The following is a 21056-nucleotide window of genomic DNA, read 5'->3' as shown; positions in this document are numbered from 1 at the left end:
ACGCACACGCAAGCTGAGTTGCTCTCGTATTTCTTGTGCAGACCCGCGTGCTTCCATATGCGCACCTGTGATTCCCCACATCGCATTCTCTGTCCCGTGAATCCGTCGGAGGGCCGCAGACACCCTCACAAAACCCTCAGCCTTCCCCTTGTTGCTCATCCGCCCTCAGACGGTTGAGCATCTTGGACGTCTGTAATAGTTTCTCTTCGGTTGCTGTTCCCTCTCTCACTGTCACTGTCTCGCCCTCCTTCACGCCAGAAAGATGGACATCAACGGCACCATTGTGGACTGCAAGCGCAACGGCACTGACGAGGTCATTTTCCGCTTCCTCATCCTTGACGCACCGAGCCCGAGCAGCCTGCCCACCTACGTGAAGCTCCTGCAGCGGCAAAATGTGCACCACCTCGTCCGCGCCTGCGGCCCTACCTACAACGCCGAGCTGGTGGAAAAGAACGGCATCCAGGTGCATGGGTGGACCTTCGACGACGGAGCGCCGCCAACGCGGGTGGTGATTGACAGTTGGCTCGACCTGCTATCTCTGGAGGCCGGCAAGACGCCGCCGGAGACTATCGCGGTCCATTGCGTGGCGGGTCTGGGACGGGCACCGATCTTGGTTGCACTGGCACTGGTGGAGTACGGCAACATGGCTCCGCTGGACGCCGTGGGCTATGTTCGAGAGCGGCGGAAGGGTGCCATCAACCAGGTGCAGCTGAACTGGCTCATGCGATACAGGCCGCGCCATCACCAGGCGAGTGATCGTTCTCTTGTCTGTACCAACTGCGTCATCCTGTGAAAAACGCCAGAGAGACGAGGTGGCGCGTGCCCCTGGTGCGTTTTACACGGGTGCTCGGCGGCACCGTTCATAACTGCTTATGTGGAGGGATGGCGGGAGACACGGGAGGGAGTGATGGAACAGGTGTCCCAGTAAAGTCTGGAAGGCGGCTACGTGGGCGGTGATCGCGACGGGAAGAGAGAGAGAGAGACGGTGGCGGATTGGCAGCATCCCGTGGGCTGTTCCCCCCCCCCCCCCCCCCACCACCACCACTCTCCCTTCGCACACATTGCCCTGCCGCTTCTCTATCCACGTCTCACTCTGTCACTCCCGTCTTTGGTCTCCTCTGCAGCCGCACTAACACTTTTCTTTGCTTGTTTGCTTGCGCGCGACTTCCTTCATGTCTGTGCTGGCGCTCATGTCGGCTTCCGTGGTAGCTCACGATACCGTTGCGTTCATTGTACGTGCTTCCCCGTGCATGTGCCCGTCAGTGCGTGCTGCCCCAAGACGGCGTCCCTGATGATGACGAGGGGGGGGGAGTGTCTAAGGGCGCGATATCACAGTGTTCCGCACACCGGCTCTGTGTGGAGAAGTCGAGCAGCCCCTCCTCCCTCTTCTATCCCTGCCAGTGTCGAGCCACTTCTCTTGGCGACAGGGTGAAGTGTCGACGGCGTACGGGGAGGGAGGGGGGGAGGTGAGTGCGATGCATCGCTGCTGCTGTCCGCGGTCCGGTCGTGGATGGCGTTGTGCGTCGCGGCGACCGGCGACAGTGTGAGCACGTTTGTGTCATATCTATGTGGTGTGCAATGCGACCATGCGCCTCGAGCGTATCCCACCCGGCCCTCACACTGCCTACTGCTGGTGTGTGTGTGTGTGTGGGGCCTGCGCCACGCCGGGGGGGGAATTGCACGAGGTAGCGACCGGCATGATGTGGGAGCGTCTGTGCGGCGACCTGCGGAGCGGGTGGGTGCGCCGACAGAGCTTGGGGCAGAGGCCGTGCTCTCGGATGAGAGGGTCGCTGCGTCGCTGCGTTGCTGTAGCGCGTGTGTCCAGGGCTGCCATTGCACGAGGCGACGGGGGCCTGTGACAGCCCCTGTATGTATGTGTGTGTGTGTGGGGGGAGGTCGAGTGGCGCTGGAGCCATGCCGCCATGACAGCTCGATGGACGCGATGCAGCACGGGCACAACAAACACCTCTCATGCCGTTGGGCTGTTTTAGCGGGAGGGACGCTCTAAACCCGTGCGTGCAGGCGTTTCTTGGTTGATATTTGTGAGCGTGGGCTCGTCCACTCGGAAGCGCGGGTGTCCCCGAAAGAGTTCGCAAGCATGCAGACGCACGCTAGGCGTCACCGAGGGAGCGCGAAAAGGAAAGCTCCCTCGAAGTCCCGCGTGCCGCCTCTGCGGCGGGGTATTCTGACGACAGGATTCGTTGTCTGTGGCACGCGCGAAGGCGTATCACACTTTCTGGTCACCCGCATCAGGCAGGGAGGAGGGGTGCAGCTCGTGAGGTGTCGGCACTTGGCCTCTGTTCTCCCCGCTGCCTTCTCTCATCACGCAGCGCAAACTCTCTGCGCTTCGATGGGCACTTGTGGAGAACCTTTCACCCCCTCGATCGCCCGGCTCACAGGCGCCGACAGGCCAGTCAACGGCAAAAGATGCGGATAGCTGCTGATTGGGCCATCGGCCACGGCGCCTACGCACGTTTCGGCGCTCAGGATTTCGGTGGCGAGCAGTCGGCTTTCTCTCTGGTGAGCGTGGCGCCCCCGCCCCCCTCTCCTCGTCTGCCATCGCTCCCCTGCTGCACTCCCGGTGCGTCGCCACGAGGGCGTGCCGTCGCGTGGCGCACCATCCCTTCATTCACTTCACTCGTTTGGCTCTCTCGCCTTTTTTTTTGGTGCTGTTTTCTCGAGTCTCCCTCCGCTTCATGCGCGTGTGACGGATCAGGCGTGCATCGCGAGCAACGCAGCATCTCTCACCGGAGCTCGTCACATCCGCGGGCTGTGTGCCTTTCGGAGGACAGATTTGTGGACGGATAATCCGTTCTAGATGCAGCGACAAGGATCATCGTTCATCGTTGCTGGCGCACTTGTCATTGGAGAGGCTGCCCCTACCTGCACGTGCTTAGCTGTCCGTCACGTCATCTTTTTCTTGCCCTTGCGGTGTGCCCGTCATGTCCTCTGATAGTGACACGGAGGGTGAGGCGCCGTCGGGGACGCAGTCGCATGCGCACTGGAACCGGATCGAGCACAAGTTGGCTAATCTGCCGACGCTGGAGCGGCTTATGCAGGAGTCGGATCCAAACGACTTCTCCAGCGCGGATGTGGAGGAGGCGTCGCGATTTGTGCGAGATATCGTGGCGACTGCGCCGCAGTGCAGCACAGACATCGAGAAGGCTCAGCGTCAGCTTCAAAGGAAGTACCGTCGCGTGTTCAAGAAGTCACTGCTACTCGCGGGGTACAAGCACCTGCTGCGCGAGTCTATGAAAGCGGCGAATGACGTCAACACACTTGTACAGCCGCACCAGGAGAGCTGTGACTCTTCTGGTGCACTCACTGCTGCTGCTGCTGCTGCTGTTCTCCCGGACATGGAAGACGCCGTATCACCGCCGCCCCCGTCCGCGCCTGGGACTTTGCCGTCCCCCAGTCTGAAGACGTCTGTGGTGTGTCCAGTGCTGGAGCGCTACCTCGTGTTCAAGGCTCCGCGTAGTCAGTCCGGCGTGCTGGTCGTTACTGTGTTCACCTCCGCTTACCCGGACGGGCAGAACTTCAGCTGCCAGTGGAACTGTTATTACTGCCCCAACGAGCCGGGTCAGCCACGCAGCTACTTGCTGAACGAGCCCGGCGTGCGGCGGGCGAATCGCCTCGAGTTCGACCCGTACCGCCAGTTCGAAGAGCGCGTCCGCTCTCTTGTGGCGATCGGGCACCCCGCCGATAAAGTCGAGCTGCTGGTGCTGGGTGGCACCTGGGAGAGCTACCCGCACCCGTATCGCGAGCGCTTCATCCGCGACCTCTTCTACGCGGCCAACACCATGTTTGATCCCCCGCGCGCTCCGCGACGGCCACCGCTGGACCTGCTCCAGGAGCAGCTGCTGAATGAGTCCGCGCAGTGCAAGATCATTGGAGTGACGCTGGAGACGCGGCCAGACACTATCAACCCAGAGATGCTCGTGGAGCTGCGTCGGTTCGGCTGCACTCGCGTGCAGCTTGGCGTGCAGCACACAGACGACGGCATTCTCACCCTTGTGAATCGCCAGTCTACCCGCGAGGACACCGCCAACGCCATCAAGCTGTTGAAAGACAGCTGCTTCAAGGTCGACATCCATCTCATGCCGGACCTGCCCGGGGCAAGCCCCACCGTCGACAAGGCCATGTTCGATGACGTACTCGACTCCCCGTATCTCCAGGCGGACCAGTGGAAAATCTACCCATGCCAAACAACGCCGTTCTCTGTGATTGAGCAGTGGTACAAGGACGGCAAGTACACACCCTACGGCCTGGAGAACTTGATCGACGTGCTGCTCTATGCGAAGGCGCGCGTGCACCCGTGGATCCGCATCAACCGCGTCATCCGCGACATTCCGGTGGACTACGTCCTTGCTGGCGTCGAGGTGGCAAACCTGCGTCAACTGCTCGCCCACAAGTTGCGAGAGCGCGGGGAGCGATGCTGCTGCATTCGGTGCCGTGAAATCAAGGGGGACAGCGCAGTCACGGAGAAGCTGAAGTCGGCCACCCCGCAGGAGCGGCGCTACGAGGCAAGCGAAGGGACGGAGGTGTTTCTATCGGTTGAGATGCCGACGGACGACGCGACCATCTTAGGCTTCCTGCGCCTGCGACTGAACATCCGCAACTGGGAGACACCGTTTGCGGAGCTCCTGCCGTGCGCGCTGATTCGCGAGCTGCACGTGTACGGCAATCTCCTGCCCACCTACGTGGAGGAGGCGGGCCGTTCGCATACACCGGCAGCCCAACACAGCGGCATTGGCCAGCGCCTTCTGCAGCGAGCCGAGGCGATCGCCAGGGAGGAAGGGTACAGCCAAATCGCCGTCATCAGCGGCGTAGGCGTCCGCGGGTATTACAAGCGCCGCGGCTACCGACTCCTGGCTGCCCACCGTGGCTGCTTCCTCGTGAAGAACCTTGACGTGGGCGATGGGTTGACTGGCGCGCCGACAACCGACCCCCAGGATGAACCGCTCGAATTTTCTCTTGAGCGCGATGAGGCGCTGCTGCAGCGGGTGACGGCAAATCGCACGGCGCCAGCCTCACCGATCCCAGGTGGGGTACCGCCCCCCGGCGTAGTCACACTCGCTGCAGTGCGGACGCAGGCGGTTGCATGGTACGGCCAGCTGCGCACCAGCGTTGCGCAGTGGTGGTCAGCGCGAAAGCGATGCCGCGGGGAGGAAACCGAGTGGCAGCAGCGGAGCGACGAGGAGGGACGCGCTGAAGCAGCAGCGCGCACTCTGTAAATCGCACAACTCTTCTGCGGTCCTTCGCCGACAGCTTTTTGTGGAGCGCGGGGCGGGGTGGTGAAGGGCTGCAGCGGCAGGGGAGGGGAGAGGGGGAGGTGCACATGCGCGTGGCAGTGCTTAGATGATAGCACGAAAACGAACCCTAAAGCGTAATCCCATCGAGTAGAGCAACGAAAACATTTTCAGCACATGGGAAGGCAGCAGCGCCACCCAAGCATCCATAACGTACACTGCTGAGGAGGGGTTTCGCTCGTTTCCGTGGTGCTCCTCCCAGTTGATCCTGATGGAGCATGCCGCGTATATGAAACCCACGTTGTTGGAGAGGGTGGAGTCCAAAGCAGAGGTGGTTCGGAAGTCGACTTGCGCGGACGTCCGCGTCGGACTATCTGCTCCCTCCGTCGTTGTTATTATGATTTGCTCTTTTTTCGCACGCAAGTATCGGCGCAACTAGTGTTGCCACGGGCAGCAGCATGGCTCCGCCGGCTCCCAGAACTTCTGCTGCCGTTGCCGCACTACCGCCTCAAACCACCTACCCTCCTCTTTCCCCCTTCTCTCTCTCTCTCTCCGACTCCGGACTGCTCTTGTCTGCATGCGGACGTCTGGACATGGACGCGCGCGCGCACACACACACACACATCTATACACGCGTAATCACTGCGAACATGCGTGCGTATTGACGTCACTGTTGCCACCTGTGGCACCGTCGTCTCGGCGAAATCTGCCATCGTTTCGCCTTGCAGCTTCCACGTCTTCCGTCCCCCCGTCCTCCTGCCTCGATATACGGTGAGCGTTTTTCCGACTCCACCCCCTATCTCTTGCGCTTCGACACCCCACATCACGCACGTAGGTAAGTCTCCGTCATTGTGCACATACCCGCCACCTCACGTCCATACACACGTGCGCGCGTGCATCCATCGACATCCATCTAGAATACATAGCGGAGCCGAACATTTCCTTTTTAGGTTCTTCTGCGGCGCATCACTTCTCGCTTCTCTCCACGTCGTTCCGCACGCGAAGCGTTCTCCTTTCTTTCGTTGGGTGTGAGTGCACCAGACACCGTACGCGCCAAGCTGTGTACACTCGCACGAACGCCAGCAGCCAGTCCCTTGTAGGTGACGCAAGCACGAAGGGCAATAAGAATAACCTAGCGAAAAGAGCCCCGCCGTGAGAGACGAGGAACGTTGCCTGCTTGCCTGCCTGCGGCCGTGAGCATTGAGGAGGTACAGACGCGTAGGGGCAGCGCCTCGAGTACTGTTAATTAGCTGTAAAGCACCGTAAACGCTCGTCGGACATGGTATCATGCATATTCTGTAGGTCTGCATGCTCGATTTCCGGCTGCCCCTCCCTCTGTCTCTGAGCGTGAATCCCGTGAGCTCGCTCTTCTTCTTGGCTGACATCTACCACTCCTGAAAAGGGAAGTGCGCGCGAGGGTGTGCATGCATGTGTCTGTTCGCTAGAACGTATGTGCATGCGTGACCTTGTCGACCGGCTTAGATCGTTGCCGCTGTTGTTGTTTGCTTAGTGATATATGTGATCACCGTGCCATCGGCGACGACAGAAACGGGCACGGCAGCATAACCGCGCTCCCAGCAAAGCGACGCAGACTTGTACGCGCGCACGCAGCGGTCAAGGAGCTGATCACTGAGCGACACACACACACACACACACACACACATATATATATATATATATAGTTGCGAATGCACTGTCCCCCTCCTTCATTTCTTCGCTTTCTGTCTTCGTCGTCCGCGCTCGCGCACCCAGACGCTCTGCATCGTTGATTGTGCCTGCCGGCAGCAGCTCACACCGCACCCCTCCTTCTCCCTCACTTGTTTTTTTCTTCCTGTTGTTTGATCCTCCTTGAGGCGAGCAGAGCCGCACCGGTGTACGTCACCTTTTCCTGGCCTGTGTCGGTGTGTGCTGAACGTCTGTGCTCTTGTGTTGTGCGTGTTGCCATCCGGGCACTTCTCGTTGTCGTTGTCCGCTGCATTCCAGTGCGCTTGCCTGTGCGCACACAGACGTTTCTTTCTGTGTCGCTCCCTTCGTACGCCGCTCGCCCTGTGTGTCTCTTCCCATCACCACTTCTCTCTCTCTCTCCCCGTCTGTGTGGTGTTCGTTAACATCCCCTTAGCGCCCCTCTTTTCTGTTGCTCTCGTGTGCTCGTTGCACCGGTGCGCGTGTGGTGGATAGAGTCGCGTCGAGGCTACAGGTCGTTGGCGTGTGAGTGAGCGTGTTGCACCAGCGAAGGACGCCATCATCGCGCGTGCTTTCGTCGACGAGAGAGCGAGAGAGGGCTAATTCACGTCGAAGAACTAACCACCACCACCACCACCACCACCACCACCACCACAACAAAAAAAACAGAGAAGGGGGACCTTGTGAGGCGCTCCTGCCCCGCGGCGCCTTCTCTCCCACACCGGCGTCGTCCTTTTCCACCTCCGCTTCTCAGGGTCTCATCCCCTTCACTGTCGCGCGCACACGCCCCGGAAGACGTTGCAGCCATGGAGGTGAACGCTACGCTGATCGACTGCTGCGACCCGCAGAAGCCGTCGAGGGTGCTCTTTCACTTTCTCATCCTCGACGCGCCGTCCCCCAGCAACCTCCCGACATACATCAAGGAGCTGCAGCACCGCGGCGTGCGGCACTTGGTGCGGGTATGCGGCCCGACCTACGACGCCACCCTTGTCAAGAGCAGGGGCATTGATGTCCACAGCTGGCCATTCGACGACGGCGCGCCTCCGACGCGTGCGGTGCTTGACAGCTGGCTGAAGCTGCTCGACACGGAGCTTGCGCGTCAGCAGGAGGATCCCTCCGTGCCTCCGCCAACCATCGGCGTGCACTGCGTGGCGGGCCTGGGCCGCGCACCAATCTTGGTGGCGCTGGCGCTGGTGGAGTACGGCAACGTATCTGCACTAGACGCTATCGCACTGATCCGCGAGAAGCGCAAGGGTGCAATTAATCAGACACAGATGCACTGGATCACCAAGTACAAGCGTCGCCACCAGGGTGCGGGCTGCGTGATCATGTAGGCGCAAGCATGAAGGAGGGGGCGTACGAGAGCCATACTACTTCTGCACACGCACACACACACACACACACACACACACACCTACCCACATACTGGCATAGCGAGCCGCATAAGAGGTGTAGGTTGGTGTGCGGTCGTGTCTAATGGTCTCACCGAAAGCCAGAGCTTGTCCGTGTTCCGCGTCTGGCCCCCTCCCTCTTGTCTGTGCGGCATACGTGCTTCACCTTTTGTTGATCTTCGATTTTAATTTTTTTTTTGCTTTTAGAGTGCGCGCGCGTGTTTTCCCCCTCCCTCCTCTTTCTCTCTACCTTGTGTGTGCGTCAACGTGTGAGGGCGCACTGGGTTATGATGCTGATGCTGATGTGTGTGTGTGTGCCGTCCATCATCTGCAAGAGGGCCTCCATCCCCCTCTCACCACTGGTGTGGTGCCCCATCATCGCCGGTGCGCCCCCGCCCCCGCCCTGTCCTGCCCGTCCTTTTCGCCACGTTGGCTCGTTTTAGTTCCGTCTTCGTTTTCTCTTTATTGTTTCGCATATGCATCTATATATATATATGCATAAGTGTATATACATGTATATGTATATATATGCATAAGTGTATATACATGTATATGTATATGTATGTATAAGTGTATATACATGTATATGTATATGTATGTGTAAGTGTATATACATGTATATGTATATGTATGTATAAGTGTATATACATGTATATGTATGTGTAAGTGTATATACATGTATATGTATATGTATGTGTAAGTGTATATACATGTATATGTATATGTATGTATAAGTGTATATACATGTATATGTATATATATGCATAAGTGTATATACATGTATATGTATATGTATGTATAAGTGTATATACATGTATATGTATATATATGCATAAGTGTATATACATGTATATGTATATGTATGTATAAGTGTATATACATGTATATGTATATGTATGTATAAGTGTATATACATGTATATGTATATATATGCATAAGTGTATATACATGTATATGTATATATATGCATAAGTGTATATACATGTATATGTATATGTATGTATAAGTGTATATACATGTATATGTATATGTATGTATAAGTGTATATACATGTATATGTATATGTATGTATAAGTGTATATACATGTATATGTATATGTATGTATAAGTGTATATACATGTATATGTATATGTATGTATAAGTGTATATACATGTATATGTATATATATGCATAAGTGTATATACATGTATATGTATATGTATGTATAAGTGTATATACATGTATATGTATATATATGCATAAGTGTATATACATGTATATGTATATGTATGTATAAGTGTATATACATGTATATGTATATGTATGTATAAGTGTATATACATGTATATGTATATATATGCATAAGTGTATATACATGTATATGTATATATATGCATAAGTGTATATACATGTATATGTATATGTATGTATAAGTGTATATACATGTATATGTATATGTATGTATAAGTGTATATACATGTATATGTATATGTATGTATAAGTGTATATACATGTATATGTATATGTATGTATAAGTGTATATACATGTATATGTATATGTATGTATAAGTGTATATACATGTATATGTATATGTATGTATAAGTGTATATACATGTATATGTATATGTACGTGTAAGTGTATATACATGTATATGTATATATATGCATAAGTGTATATACATGTATATGTATATATATGCATAAGTGTATATACATGTATATGTATATGTATGTATAAGTGTATATACATGTATATGTATATGTATGTATAAGTGTATATACATGTATATGTATATGTATGTATAAGTGTATATACATGTATATGTATATGTATGTATAAGTGTATATACATGTATATGTATATGTATGTATAAGTGTATATACATGTATATGTATATGTATGTATAAGTGTATATACATGTATATGTATATGTATGTATAAGTGTATATACATGTATATGTATATGTACGTGTAAGTGTATATACATGTATATGTATATGTATGTATAAGTGTATATACATGTATATGTATATGTATGTATAAGTGTATATACATGTATATGTATATGTATGTATAAGTGTATATACATGTATATGTATATGTATGTATAAGTGTATATACATGTATATGTATATGTATGTATAAGTGTATATACATGTATATGTATATGTATGTATAAGTGTATATACATGTATATGTATATGTATGTATAAGTGTATATACATGTATATGTATATGTATGTGTAAGTGTATATACATGTATATGTATATGTATGTATAAGTGTATATACATGTATATGTATGTGTAAGTGTATATACATGTATATGTATATGTATAAGTGTATATACATGTATATGTATATGTATGTATAAGTGTATATACATGTATATGTATATGTATGTATAAGTGTATATACATGTATATGTATGTATAAGTGTATATACATGTATATGTATATGTATGTATAAGTGTATATACATGTATATGTATATGTATGTGTAAGTGTATATACATGTATATGTATATGTATAAGTGTATATACATGTATATGTATATGTATGTATAAGTGTATATACATGTATATGTATATGTATAAGTGTATATACATGTATATGTATATGTATGTATAAGTGTATATACATGTATATGTATGTATAAGTGTATATACATGTATATGTATATGTATGTATAAGTGTATATACATGTATATGTATATGTATGTGTAAGTGTATATACATGTATATGTATATGTATAAGTGTATATACATGTATATGTATATGTATGTATAAGTGTATATACATGTATATGTATATGTATAAGTGTATATACATGTATATGTATATGTATGTATAAGTGTATATACATGTATATGTATATGTATGTGTAAGTGTATATACATGTATATGTATATGTATAAGTGTATATACATGTATATGTATATGTATGTATAAGTGTATATACATGTATATGTATATGTATAAGTGTATATACATGTATATGTATATGTATGTATAAGTGTATATACATGTATATGTATGTATAAGTGTATATACATGTATATGTATATGTATGTATAAGTGTATATACATGTATATGTATATGTATGTGTAAGTGTATATACATGTATATGTATATGTATAAGTGTATATACATGTATATGTATGTATAAGTGTATATACATGTATATGTATATGTATGTGTAAGTGTATATACATGTATATGTATATGTATAAGTGTATATACATGTATATGTATATGTATGTATAAGTGTATATACATGTATATGTATATGTATGTGTAAGTGTATATACATGTATATGTATGTATAAGTGTATATACATGTATATGTATATGTATGTGTAAGTGTATATACATGTATATGTATATGTATAAGTGTATATACATGTATATGTATATGTATAAGTGTATATACATGTATATGTATATGTATGTGTAAGTGTATATACATGTATATGTATGTATAAGTGTATATACATGTATATGTATATGTATGTGTAAGTGTATATACATGTATATGTATATGTATAAGTGTATATACATGTATATGTATATATAAGTGCTTTGTTTTTGCTTTGTTCGCTTCTTCCCCTCTTCGCTCCGGTCCACTGGCGGCCGGCACCGTCAAAAAAATGCCGCCGTCGGCGCGCAGACCACGTCCCGTCCTTGAACATAGCGGAAGGCAAGCGGAAAGAAACGAACGAATGCACCAGTATTTCGTTGGTTAAGAGACCTCGAGAGGGAGCGAGAGAGGGGGGTGAGAGGGGTATTGCACAGAGCCGGATACGCAACGGCGTTTTCAGCGACGCACTTGTGCCACATACCGAGAGAACGGGAGGTGGCACAGGAGCGGTGCTCTTGCCGGCAGTTTGTCATTGGCAAGGTGAGAGCAGCGGGTTTCTCGTTCGGTTGCCTTCACCGGCGCTGCGCTCTTCGTCTTTCTTCGTTCTCTCTCGCCGTGCGTAATGTATTTTCTCTCACACACCAGCCAGGCTTGGCGGGCGTTCCCAATACAGGTGCTCGAGCGTGTACGCGTGCGCGCCGTTCTGCCTTTTGCGTGTGCGCGCGTCTGTGAGGACTCGCCACCCACCGTCCCCCTTCCTGCAAGGGAAGCGTGCAGCGCTTCATCTCGTGACGGGGTTTTGCGTTTCTTGCGTTCTGTCACCATCGTGTCCCTCCTCCACAAGCTGCTTCCGTCCGTCCTTATCTCTCGCCGTACACACACACACACACACACACACACAAACCACCACCGACGATCCACGCGCACTTACCTCCGCACACAGGCGCACGCCGACGTGTATTCTTGCAAGTTCTGGATCGCCTGTGCACATTGCCCTTGCCTGCAGCAGCGTGGGCAGCTACCCACGGCAAGCCTTTCGCCCTCTCCTTTCCGCATTCCTTTCTCGATTTCTCAGGGAATTATACGGAGGGGCCCTCCGTCCCTTCCTCCCCTGGCGGCACCGATGGAGCATGCACTGCTGCAGGTGGTGCACCTTTATCCGCCAAAGACACTGCTCCGCTACGACTCCGCCGCGCACACGGAGAAGCTGAGACACCAGCCGCACTTGTACGCTGCGAGCTCCTGCGAAGACTGTGAGATCGTCGCTACGGATGAGCAGGTGGGGGCGTACACCGATCTGCTCGACTTCATCACCGGCGCACAGCAGGAGTGCTATACGCTCTTCGGTGAGGATGATGCGCGGTGGTCCGTCGACGACGGTGGCGAAGAAGAGCGCTCCGCTGGCACACTTGACAGTGCCAGTGTCCGCATCAACTCCAGCGAGTGGAGCGAGGGGGACGGCGACGATGCTCATGGAAACGGTGGTGCGCCGCAAAAGCGTAAGCGGTCGCACGCGTAGTATGGGTGTGCGTGTGTGCGACGGCGGCACATCACATCCGCCGCCGTCGCACACACGCACAGGGAGAGAATTGCGAGCTTTTTGCGACTTAGATGTTGAGCCGTCATGCGTGAGGAGTGCGCATGCGACTCGACTGATCAGTTCCGCTGGAGTTGGTTGGCTTGCTAATTAGTGATCATGCGAAGCGCCTGGCGCGTTGCAGAGCGCACGCGTCCCCCTCCGAAGGACGCGATGAAGATGTGGGAGACGAACTGTTTTGTGCTGGCGAGATCGTGCGAAAAAGTGGGAGGGAAGCGGCGGACGTACACGCACTCGCAAAATCTATGACGGCCCGAAGGGACAAGGTAGGTGAAGTGAAAGGGCGGGTTAGGGCACCGGTACGGGAGCGTACCAGTGCGGTGTCCAGCTCCGTGCCTCTCCTTCCGACCCCTCTTTTTAGTTTGCAGTGTTGCTCGCCGCAAGGGTGCACCAGGCGCCCCCATCACACTATCTCAAGCCTTTTCACAATCCTGCCTACTTCCCTTTTCCATGCTTACCTGTGCATGCCGCACGTGCGCAAACTCGCTGCACCCCCCTCCTTCCGCCTCTCTCCACGCGCGTACGCGCTTGTATGGTCGGTGGTAATTCTGCTCGGCGTTGGTTTCAGTATTCAGCATTCTGCCGACGTGCCCGCTTTCACGGACATCTGCTGCTGCTCACCTCGTACCTGCCCTCGCATGGAAGCCAAGCATTAACGTCTCTCACCCCACCTCTCTTTCCACGCGCCATCCATTACGGGACCCACTGACGGACCACAATCAACGGTTTACGTGCCACTGCCCTCCGCGACCCGGCGTAGGCTCACAATCACATAGAAGACGATTTCTCTGCCGAAGGTGTGCGGTGCGCGTGTGTGTCTTCGTGTTTCTCTGCGCGGCCACAGAACTAACTGCGCTGCTCTCGCCTTCCACACCGATATCGATGCGTAGCTACACAGCGAGCACTGGCCGCACGAGTACATGTGCGCTTGCTAAACGCCACTACATCCTAAGCAAGCGGTGTGCTGCGGAACAACCGTCGCAGCGGTCCGCCAGCGAAGCAGGCGGTGGTGCCGCGTAAGGACCAGCATTACGGAAGGGCATAAAAGAAAGGCGAAGCGAGGCGTAGTGCTGCTCAAGGCTGCATATGACGGACGCTATCATCCACCTCACGGCGGGCACCGTGGCGGGTATGACCGGCGTTCTCCTCGACTACCCGCTCGATACCGTAAAGACGCGCATGCAAGTGAGCAGGTGCGCAAACGTGCCCCGCCGCTACAGTCCCACGGCAGTCATGGCAGCGAGCAGCCTGAGCGCTGCCGCGCCGGCGACGTACTGGCAGTGCGTTTCCCAGCTGTATCAACGCGGCGGTATTCGATCATTTTACTGCGGCCTGAGTGTGCCGCTCGCAGCCCAGGGCGCCGAGGCCGCCGTTGTCTTCTCGGTCTACAACGTATCTCTGCAGCACTTTCTGCGCAAGGAGCAGCTACAGCACCAGGAGCAAGAGCGGCCAAGGTTGTCGGGGTCTCCGGGTGATCACAAGGCACGATCCCATCGGCATCAGCAAATGCACGGCAAACATGAGCAGCCCCAGCAGCAGCCGCACGTGTCTGTGTGGAGCTCGCCGGCGCACTGGAAAGCCTCGGCGTGTGCGGGTCTCGCCGTGTCGCTCATCTTGACGCCGGTAGAAATGCTCAAGTGCAACATGCAGATGGAGAGCGCCAGGCCGTACTGGAGGCGGCGCCATACGACGGTGCGCGGCCTCGCTCGTCACCTGGTGGCGTCGCAAGGTTTGCGTGGTCTCTACACTGGGGTGACCGGCACTATGACGCGTGCTGTGCTGGGCAACATGGCGTACTTTGTGTCCTATGAGCAATGCCGGGAGTGGCTGGCGCAGAGGTTTGCCCCATCGCGCAGCGATGGCGAAGCTGCTCCGATTTGGCACTCCATGCTCGCCGGCGGAATCAGTGGGTGCTGCTACTGGAGCATCGCCTATCCGGCCGACGTGGCCAAGACGAAAATGCAGGTTTGTCCTACAGCGCGACAGCAAGGCTTTACGAGGACGCTTGCTAGCTTGTACCACAGCGGAGGAGTGGAGGCGCTGTTCCGAGGTTGGGGCGTCACGGTGGTGCGAGCGTTCTTGTCGAGCAGCATCGTCTTCACCACCCACGAGCACAGCAGCAGCGCCTTGCGGGAACTCTCTTCCGTGTATCGTGTGCTTGCGCGCGACAGTGCCGCGGCGTCGGCATCGAGCGCGGCCTGTGAGCCGCAAGAGAAGCTGATTTCTCACCGCTACTGAGGGCAAACAGTGCTGGCACTTGTGGCGGTCATGGGACACACACACACACTCAGGGGCATAATGGCACTTCCAAGCTTCTTTCCCTGCCCTGTAGCGGACGAGCACCAACTCGGACCGTCCCCGCTCACTCGTCCTCCAAGCTCGCGTCTTTGACGTCGAGCGAACGGCACCAGCGACTCTCTTCACCGCCCACCGCCGCCCCTTTCGGTGTCCGTACAAACGTTGGTGGTACCTGTGGCGACTCTCTTTTTCTCGTTGTCTCCGTCGCTGCTTGCGTCGGCGGCGCCTCGGGCGCGCGCACTGTCGCGGCCTTGGTGCAGCTGCTTGCGGCCGTGTAACAGATCACCTGGTGCTGCTGCTGCTCCTCCCGTATGGCCCTCCTCCCTTTTGTTCGCCGAGCGCCGCCTGCGCAAGCGGTTGTGCGCGTGCGCGGGCTGCGGCTGCTGCGGCTGCCGTCGTGACCCTGGCCGTGTCTTCAACCTCCGCCCTTCTCCGCGACAGCTCTTCTTGCCGTCTTGTCGTGGTTGTTCAGCTGTTGCTTTTCTGCTCGGAGCTTGTTCTGCATCGGCGCTTCGCAGTACCTCGTATCTCGTTTACATCTCTCAGAGTCTCTCGTTTTCTGCAGTGCAGCAGCCACCACCACCCAGGGCTGCTGTTTTTCTCTGCTATTGGTCTGCGTCGTCTTCCCCGCCACCATCGCCCCCCCCCTCCATCCGACGATCGGGCTGTCGCGCAAGCGGGGGACCCCCACCCCTCCTCCTCTGTGTCTCCCGTTCTCTCTCGCTCCATCTCTCTGTCTTCTTCACAACAATGAACGAGTGCCGTTGACAAGCGCCGGCGAACCAACAGAAACCGAAATCGCGAGAGAGAGAGGGAGGGACAAAACAGTTGGAAAGACGGCTCGATACGCCAGCCTCACTTATCGACGCAGGCGTGTTGGGTGTGGAGAGTGACGTGAAGTGAATTGCCTATTGCGGCCTCGGATAACAGGTGTGCACAACGCAATTTACAGCCGCTCTGCGCGCACGCTCTTTTCCTGAACACTCCCATCTTGCGACCACATGTGCCCAGTGAACCCATCTACCGATACACAGACAGGCCGAGAGGGGGAGCACGGTTTTGGATATCCACACGCACTAACACTAACACTAACACACACACACACATACATGTATATGTATAGGTGTGTGTGTATATCGGCGCACGACACATCCCCCCGCTGCCGCGACATGAGCACCGCTGACGTCTCCGTTATGTTTTTTTCGTGTGTTTGCCTCTCCTCTTTGTTTCCATTTGATCTGAGCGATGTTTTGGGCGGGAAGACTGCGTTGCAGCACCGCTCGCCGCGCGGCTCTCACGATCTTCGCCCGACGTCTGTCTGTTCGCCCCCCCCACCCCCCCTCTTCCGTTTCGGGCTGTTTTGTGTCTTTCATTGCCCCGAACTTCAGGTCATCGGCTGCGTGCAGTGCACCCGTTCACAGAGGGCGAGAAAGGACCCTGACGACGTGCTGTGACGTTGACGTTGTAAGTCTGCCTCCTGTTTACCTTAACGACATTGAGCACCTTCTGTCAGCAGTGCCGCTGCTGCTGCTGCTGCTCCTGCAGGTGGGGGTGCGATAAAGGAATTCATAAGCAGAGCGGCGAGATACGCCGTGCCACGCCTCGCACGTCTCTTCACTAAATCATAGAGACTGTGCGTCAACACCAAACACTTCGGGGAAGAAAGGAGTGGTGGTGGTGGTGGTGGTGGTGGCAGACAAGACGCACAGGCCCTCCTTCCACCTCGTTTTCGCGGGACCGCGTGCATCGTCTTGACCGCCAGCGTATACGAGTGCGACGCATTTTCAGTGAGAAAGGTTTTCGTGTGCGCATCCTCGTCGATGCTGTTCTCTGCGTGCTCGCTCGCTCGCTCTCTCTTGCTACCTGGTCTGTCTCTCCCCTCTCGTTATATATTTGTTTCTGTGAAGGCGCGATGCGTATCCTCTTTTCATTTTGGTCTCTTAACAGTTTTCGTGTTGGCTGCACATGCCGCTGTGGGCGTGTGCTGCTAAACGTCGCTCTCTCTCTCTCTCTCTCTCTCTGTTGTTTGTCCGTCTCCCGGCGGCTGCTTGTTTGCTGTATGACTGAGACACACACACACACACACAGACGCACACACAGACAGGGCTCGTCGAGTCCGCCGTCATGTATCTCAAGCACGCATGCGCTTCGGCCACCGATCCGTCTTGTGCCATGAGAGAGTGTGTGCGTGTGTGTCGGGGAGGGGGGAGGGCGATGGGTATGTGGGTGGGTGGGTGGCAAGGAAAACAAAGGTGCTGCCAAGGATGAGCAATCACCCACCGGACGCACCCCCCTTCCCCCAATGCTGGTGTTGTCGTGCGGCACGTCGCCTTGCCACGAAAGCGGGCAATAGTCAAAGGCAACGCCTGCTGCTGTTGCCACGAAAGACCTCTCACCCTATTGTGACCTACACGCTTCCACAAATCCCACTTGTTTGAGTGTTCTTTCCCTCTATCGATGTATGGGCGCTGCCGCGGTGCCGCGCGCATCTCTTCTCCAACTCCCGTGCGCTCAGACAGGCACAGAGACCACCACATGCAGGAAAAAGTGTGGAAAACGGAGGACCTGCGCGGCTCCTCCGCTCTCAGCACTCTTGTTTTCTCCGCCCACCAGCCCTGGACTGCCTGTGTGTGTGTGTGTGTACGAGCCGATTATTTTTCTTTTGTTTTGGACTGTGTTGTCTCCTAGAGCGTCGCGACACGCAATGCACATGAATACGACCGCTTCGCTTACTCACGCATGCACAGTGCCCATCTCGCTGAGCGCGCACAGCGAGTGCCACCTCGCTCATGCGCGCTCACCTCACGAATTCCCTTTCTCCCGTGTGAGGGGAGGGGTGGAGGTGCACGCATGTCTTACCGTCTTCTTGTTGAACTGGAACACAAAAACAAGAAAAACGAGAGGGACGCGCAGAACACGCGGCCCTGCCCCACGTTCTTTCCCCGACGCGCCGTGATGGGAGGACACCAGCCCGTGGTGTGGGTCTCTGTGCTGAGCGCAACAGCGTGGGGCGCTGCCGGCGTGCTCTATGACAGACGAAGAAGATGATGCATCAAGTAAGTGCTCATGGTAGGCACTTGCGTGCGCGCTGTCTGCGCTGTGAGTGTTCCTCATCTCACAGGGCCAGCTGCCCCCCGGCACTTTTTCTACACCGTCTCTCGCTTCGCGTGCTGTCTATTGTGTAACTTTGGTCTCACTGCAACGCCGCCATTCCTTCCCTCTCCCTCTACGCGCACGCACACGCATGGGCACAGCCACCGACGCTGCAGCATGCCGGCGCAACCTGCGCGCGTGGAACAGTGAGACGCAGACACACACACACACACACACACACACACGCAGGCGCGCGATCCCTGACAGCACCTTTCTCTGTCATCGGCGCGGAAGCCGGTCCGTCTTGCGCTTGTGATTGTGCGACACAGCACAGCTTCGCTGAGACGCTCGTACGCCTCTCCTCTTGCTGTTTTACCAGGCCCCCTTCAGCGTGGCGGATGCCGAGCGCTGCTCTGCCCTTCCCTCTTTTTGTCTTGGCGCCCGCATTGACTTGGCTTGCGTACGGAGAATCACTGCAGAGGGACTTCAGGGGCGCCGCTGTCGTGCTCATCGTGGCAGGCAGCGCGTGTCTCCTTGTTTGTGTGCGTGCTCATTGATTCTTGTCGACGTTGATGTGACTGTTGCAAGCACGGCCGTATACACAGCTCACTGTGGAAACTCTACCCATCCCTTGCGGCACTCCCCAGCGGACTCGCTGGACGTCTGCAATACTGCCTCTGGTGCCGCTTCTCCTGTAGCCGTCTTCGGACCGTGACCGGCTCGGGTTTCTTTGCTCGGGTGTGGGGTGAAGGGTGCTGGGCGATGAGTCTGTGGAACGATCTCGTTGCTGGCACCGCTGGCGGGTGTGCAGGGGTGCTGATCGAGCACCCATTCGACACCATCAAGGTGCTCCTGCAGACGTACGGCGGCACGCGGTACGCTGGCTACGCGGACTGCACCACAAAGCTGTTTCGACAAGATGGTGTCATCGGTTTCTACCGCGGTGTCACGGCACGCCTCGTTGCCTCCGGCTTCGAGCATGCGTGGGTGCTCGCGACGTACAAGTGGACGCTGCGCTTGATCGGTGCAGGTGATCGACCCACTCTACCGCAGATTCTACTGGGCGGGTGCGGCAGCGGCGTGGCAGCGACGGTGTGCTTGACACCGTTCGAATTGGTGAAGTGTCGCATGCAGGCCGATGATTCCAAGGGTCAGCGACGGTACCGCGGCTCGCTGGACTGTGCCCAGCAGGTTCTTCGTGAGCGCGGCTTCAAAGGGCTCTACAAGGGCGGCTTTGCCATGCTCTGCCGCGAGGTGCCCGGCTCGGTGGCATGGTGCGGCACGTACGACACGCTGAAGAGCTGGATGACACCAGAGGGCGTACCGACGCAGAGCCTGCCACTGTGGAAGCTGATGATCGCTGGTGGTTGCAGCGGCGTTGCCTTCTGGACAGCTTTCTACCCCTCTGACGTGGTCAAGACCCGTATCCAAGTAGACCCCGCGTACGAAAAGTTGAGCCTCTGGGAAACGATGACGCGCGTGTATCAGAAGGAAGGCCTGCGCGCCCTCTATCGAGGCTGGACCCTCACAGCCGCCCGTTCCTTCCCCTCTAACGCAGTTATCTTCGGCGTCTTTGATAGCTGCAACCGCGCGCTGTCCCCTGAGCCTCCACTGATGGCAGATGTGCTATCCACGGTGAGTGGGCGTGGCCCAACATTTTCATAGTGCTCGACGCGCAGCTGACGGTGTGTCGGCTCATTGCTTCGGTGTAGATCTGCGCCTGTTGAACCTTTCTCCACCGCCTGATGATGACGAGGGGGGGGGGAGTGTCTAAGGGCGCGATATCACAGTGTTCCGCACACCGGCTCTGTGTGGAGAAGTCGAGCAGCCCCTCCTCCCTCTTCTATCCCTGCCAGTGTCGAGCCACTTCTCTTGGCGACAGGGTGAAGTGTCGACGGCGTACGGGGAGGGAGGGGGGGAGGTGAGTGCGATGCATCGCTGCTGCTGTCCGCGGTCCGGTCGTGGATGGCGTTGTGCGTCGCGGCGACCGGCGACAGTGTGAGCACGTTTGTGTCATATCTATGTGGTGTGCAATGCGACCATGCGCCTCGAGCGTATCCCACCCGGCCCTCACACTGCCTACTGCTGGCGTGTGTGTGTGTGGGGGGGCCTGCGCCACGCCGGGGGGGGAATTGCACGAGGTAGCGACCGGCATGATGTGGGAGCGTCTGTGCGGCGACCTGCGGAGCGGGTGGGTGCGCCGACAGAGCTTGGGGCAGAGGCCGTGCTCTCGGATGAGAGGGTCGCTGCGTCGCTGCGTTGCTGTAGCGCGTGTGTCCAGGGCTGCCATTGCACGAGGCGACGGGGGCCTGTGACAGCCCCTGTATGTATGTGTGTGTGTGTGGGGGGAGGTCGAGTGGCGCTGGAGCCATGCCGCCATGACAGCTCGATGGACGCGA

General features: G+C 54.5%; 6 protein-coding genes across 6 annotated transcripts; all 6 read left to right on the top strand.

The window, feature by feature from the left end:
• Positions 1-262: 262 nt before the first annotated feature.
• LMJF_16_0250 (protein tyrosine phosphatase-likie protein) lies at positions 263-793 on the top strand (the record flags this gene model as incomplete). Its single annotated transcript, XM_001682051.1, has 1 exon — positions 263-793. One exon carries the CDS (start codon positions 263-265, stop codon positions 791-793), a length of 531 nt encoding a protein of 176 aa, XP_001682103.1.
• Positions 794-2942: 2149 nt separating this feature from the next.
• LMJF_16_0240 (histone acetyltransferase-like protein) lies at positions 2943-5234 on the top strand (the record flags this gene model as incomplete). Its single annotated transcript, XM_001682050.1, has 1 exon — positions 2943-5234. One exon carries the CDS (start codon positions 2943-2945, stop codon positions 5232-5234), a length of 2292 nt encoding a protein of 763 aa, XP_001682102.1.
• Positions 5235-7738: 2504 nt separating this feature from the next.
• Positions 7739-8266, top strand: LMJF_16_0230 (protein tyrosine phosphatase-like protein; the record flags this gene model as incomplete). Its single annotated transcript, XM_001682049.1, has 1 exon — positions 7739-8266. The coding sequence occupies one exon, from the start codon at positions 7739-7741 to the stop codon at positions 8264-8266; it is 528 nt and encodes a 175-aa protein (XP_001682101.1).
• A 4526-nt stretch (positions 8267-12792) lies between these two features.
• Positions 12793-13188, top strand: LMJF_16_0220 (hypothetical protein; the record flags this gene model as incomplete). Its single annotated transcript, XM_001682048.1, has 1 exon — positions 12793-13188. The coding sequence occupies one exon, from the start codon at positions 12793-12795 to the stop codon at positions 13186-13188; it is 396 nt and encodes a 131-aa protein (XP_001682100.1).
• Positions 13189-14352: 1164 nt separating this feature from the next.
• On the top strand, positions 14353-15504 carry LMJF_16_0210 (mitochondrial ornithine transporter 1-like protein; the record flags this gene model as incomplete). The annotated part of the gene is made up of 1 exon (XM_001682047.1): positions 14353-15504. One exon carries the CDS (start codon positions 14353-14355, stop codon positions 15502-15504), a length of 1152 nt encoding a protein of 383 aa, XP_001682099.1.
• A 3915-nt stretch (positions 15505-19419) lies between these two features.
• LMJF_16_0200 (mitochondrial ornithine carrier protein-like protein) lies at positions 19420-20322 on the top strand (the record flags this gene model as incomplete). Its single annotated transcript, XM_001682046.1, has 1 exon — positions 19420-20322. One exon carries the CDS (start codon positions 19420-19422, stop codon positions 20320-20322), a length of 903 nt encoding a protein of 300 aa, XP_001682098.1.
• Positions 20323-21056: the final 734 nt, after the last annotated feature.

This window comes from Leishmania major, chromosome 16 (genome assembly GCF_000002725.2).
Source record: "Leishmania major strain Friedlin complete genome, chromosome 16".
Taxonomy (NCBI): Eukaryota; Euglenozoa; class Kinetoplastea; order Trypanosomatida; family Trypanosomatidae; genus Leishmania; species Leishmania major.
This window is presented reverse-complemented; position numbering and strand designations above follow the sequence as displayed.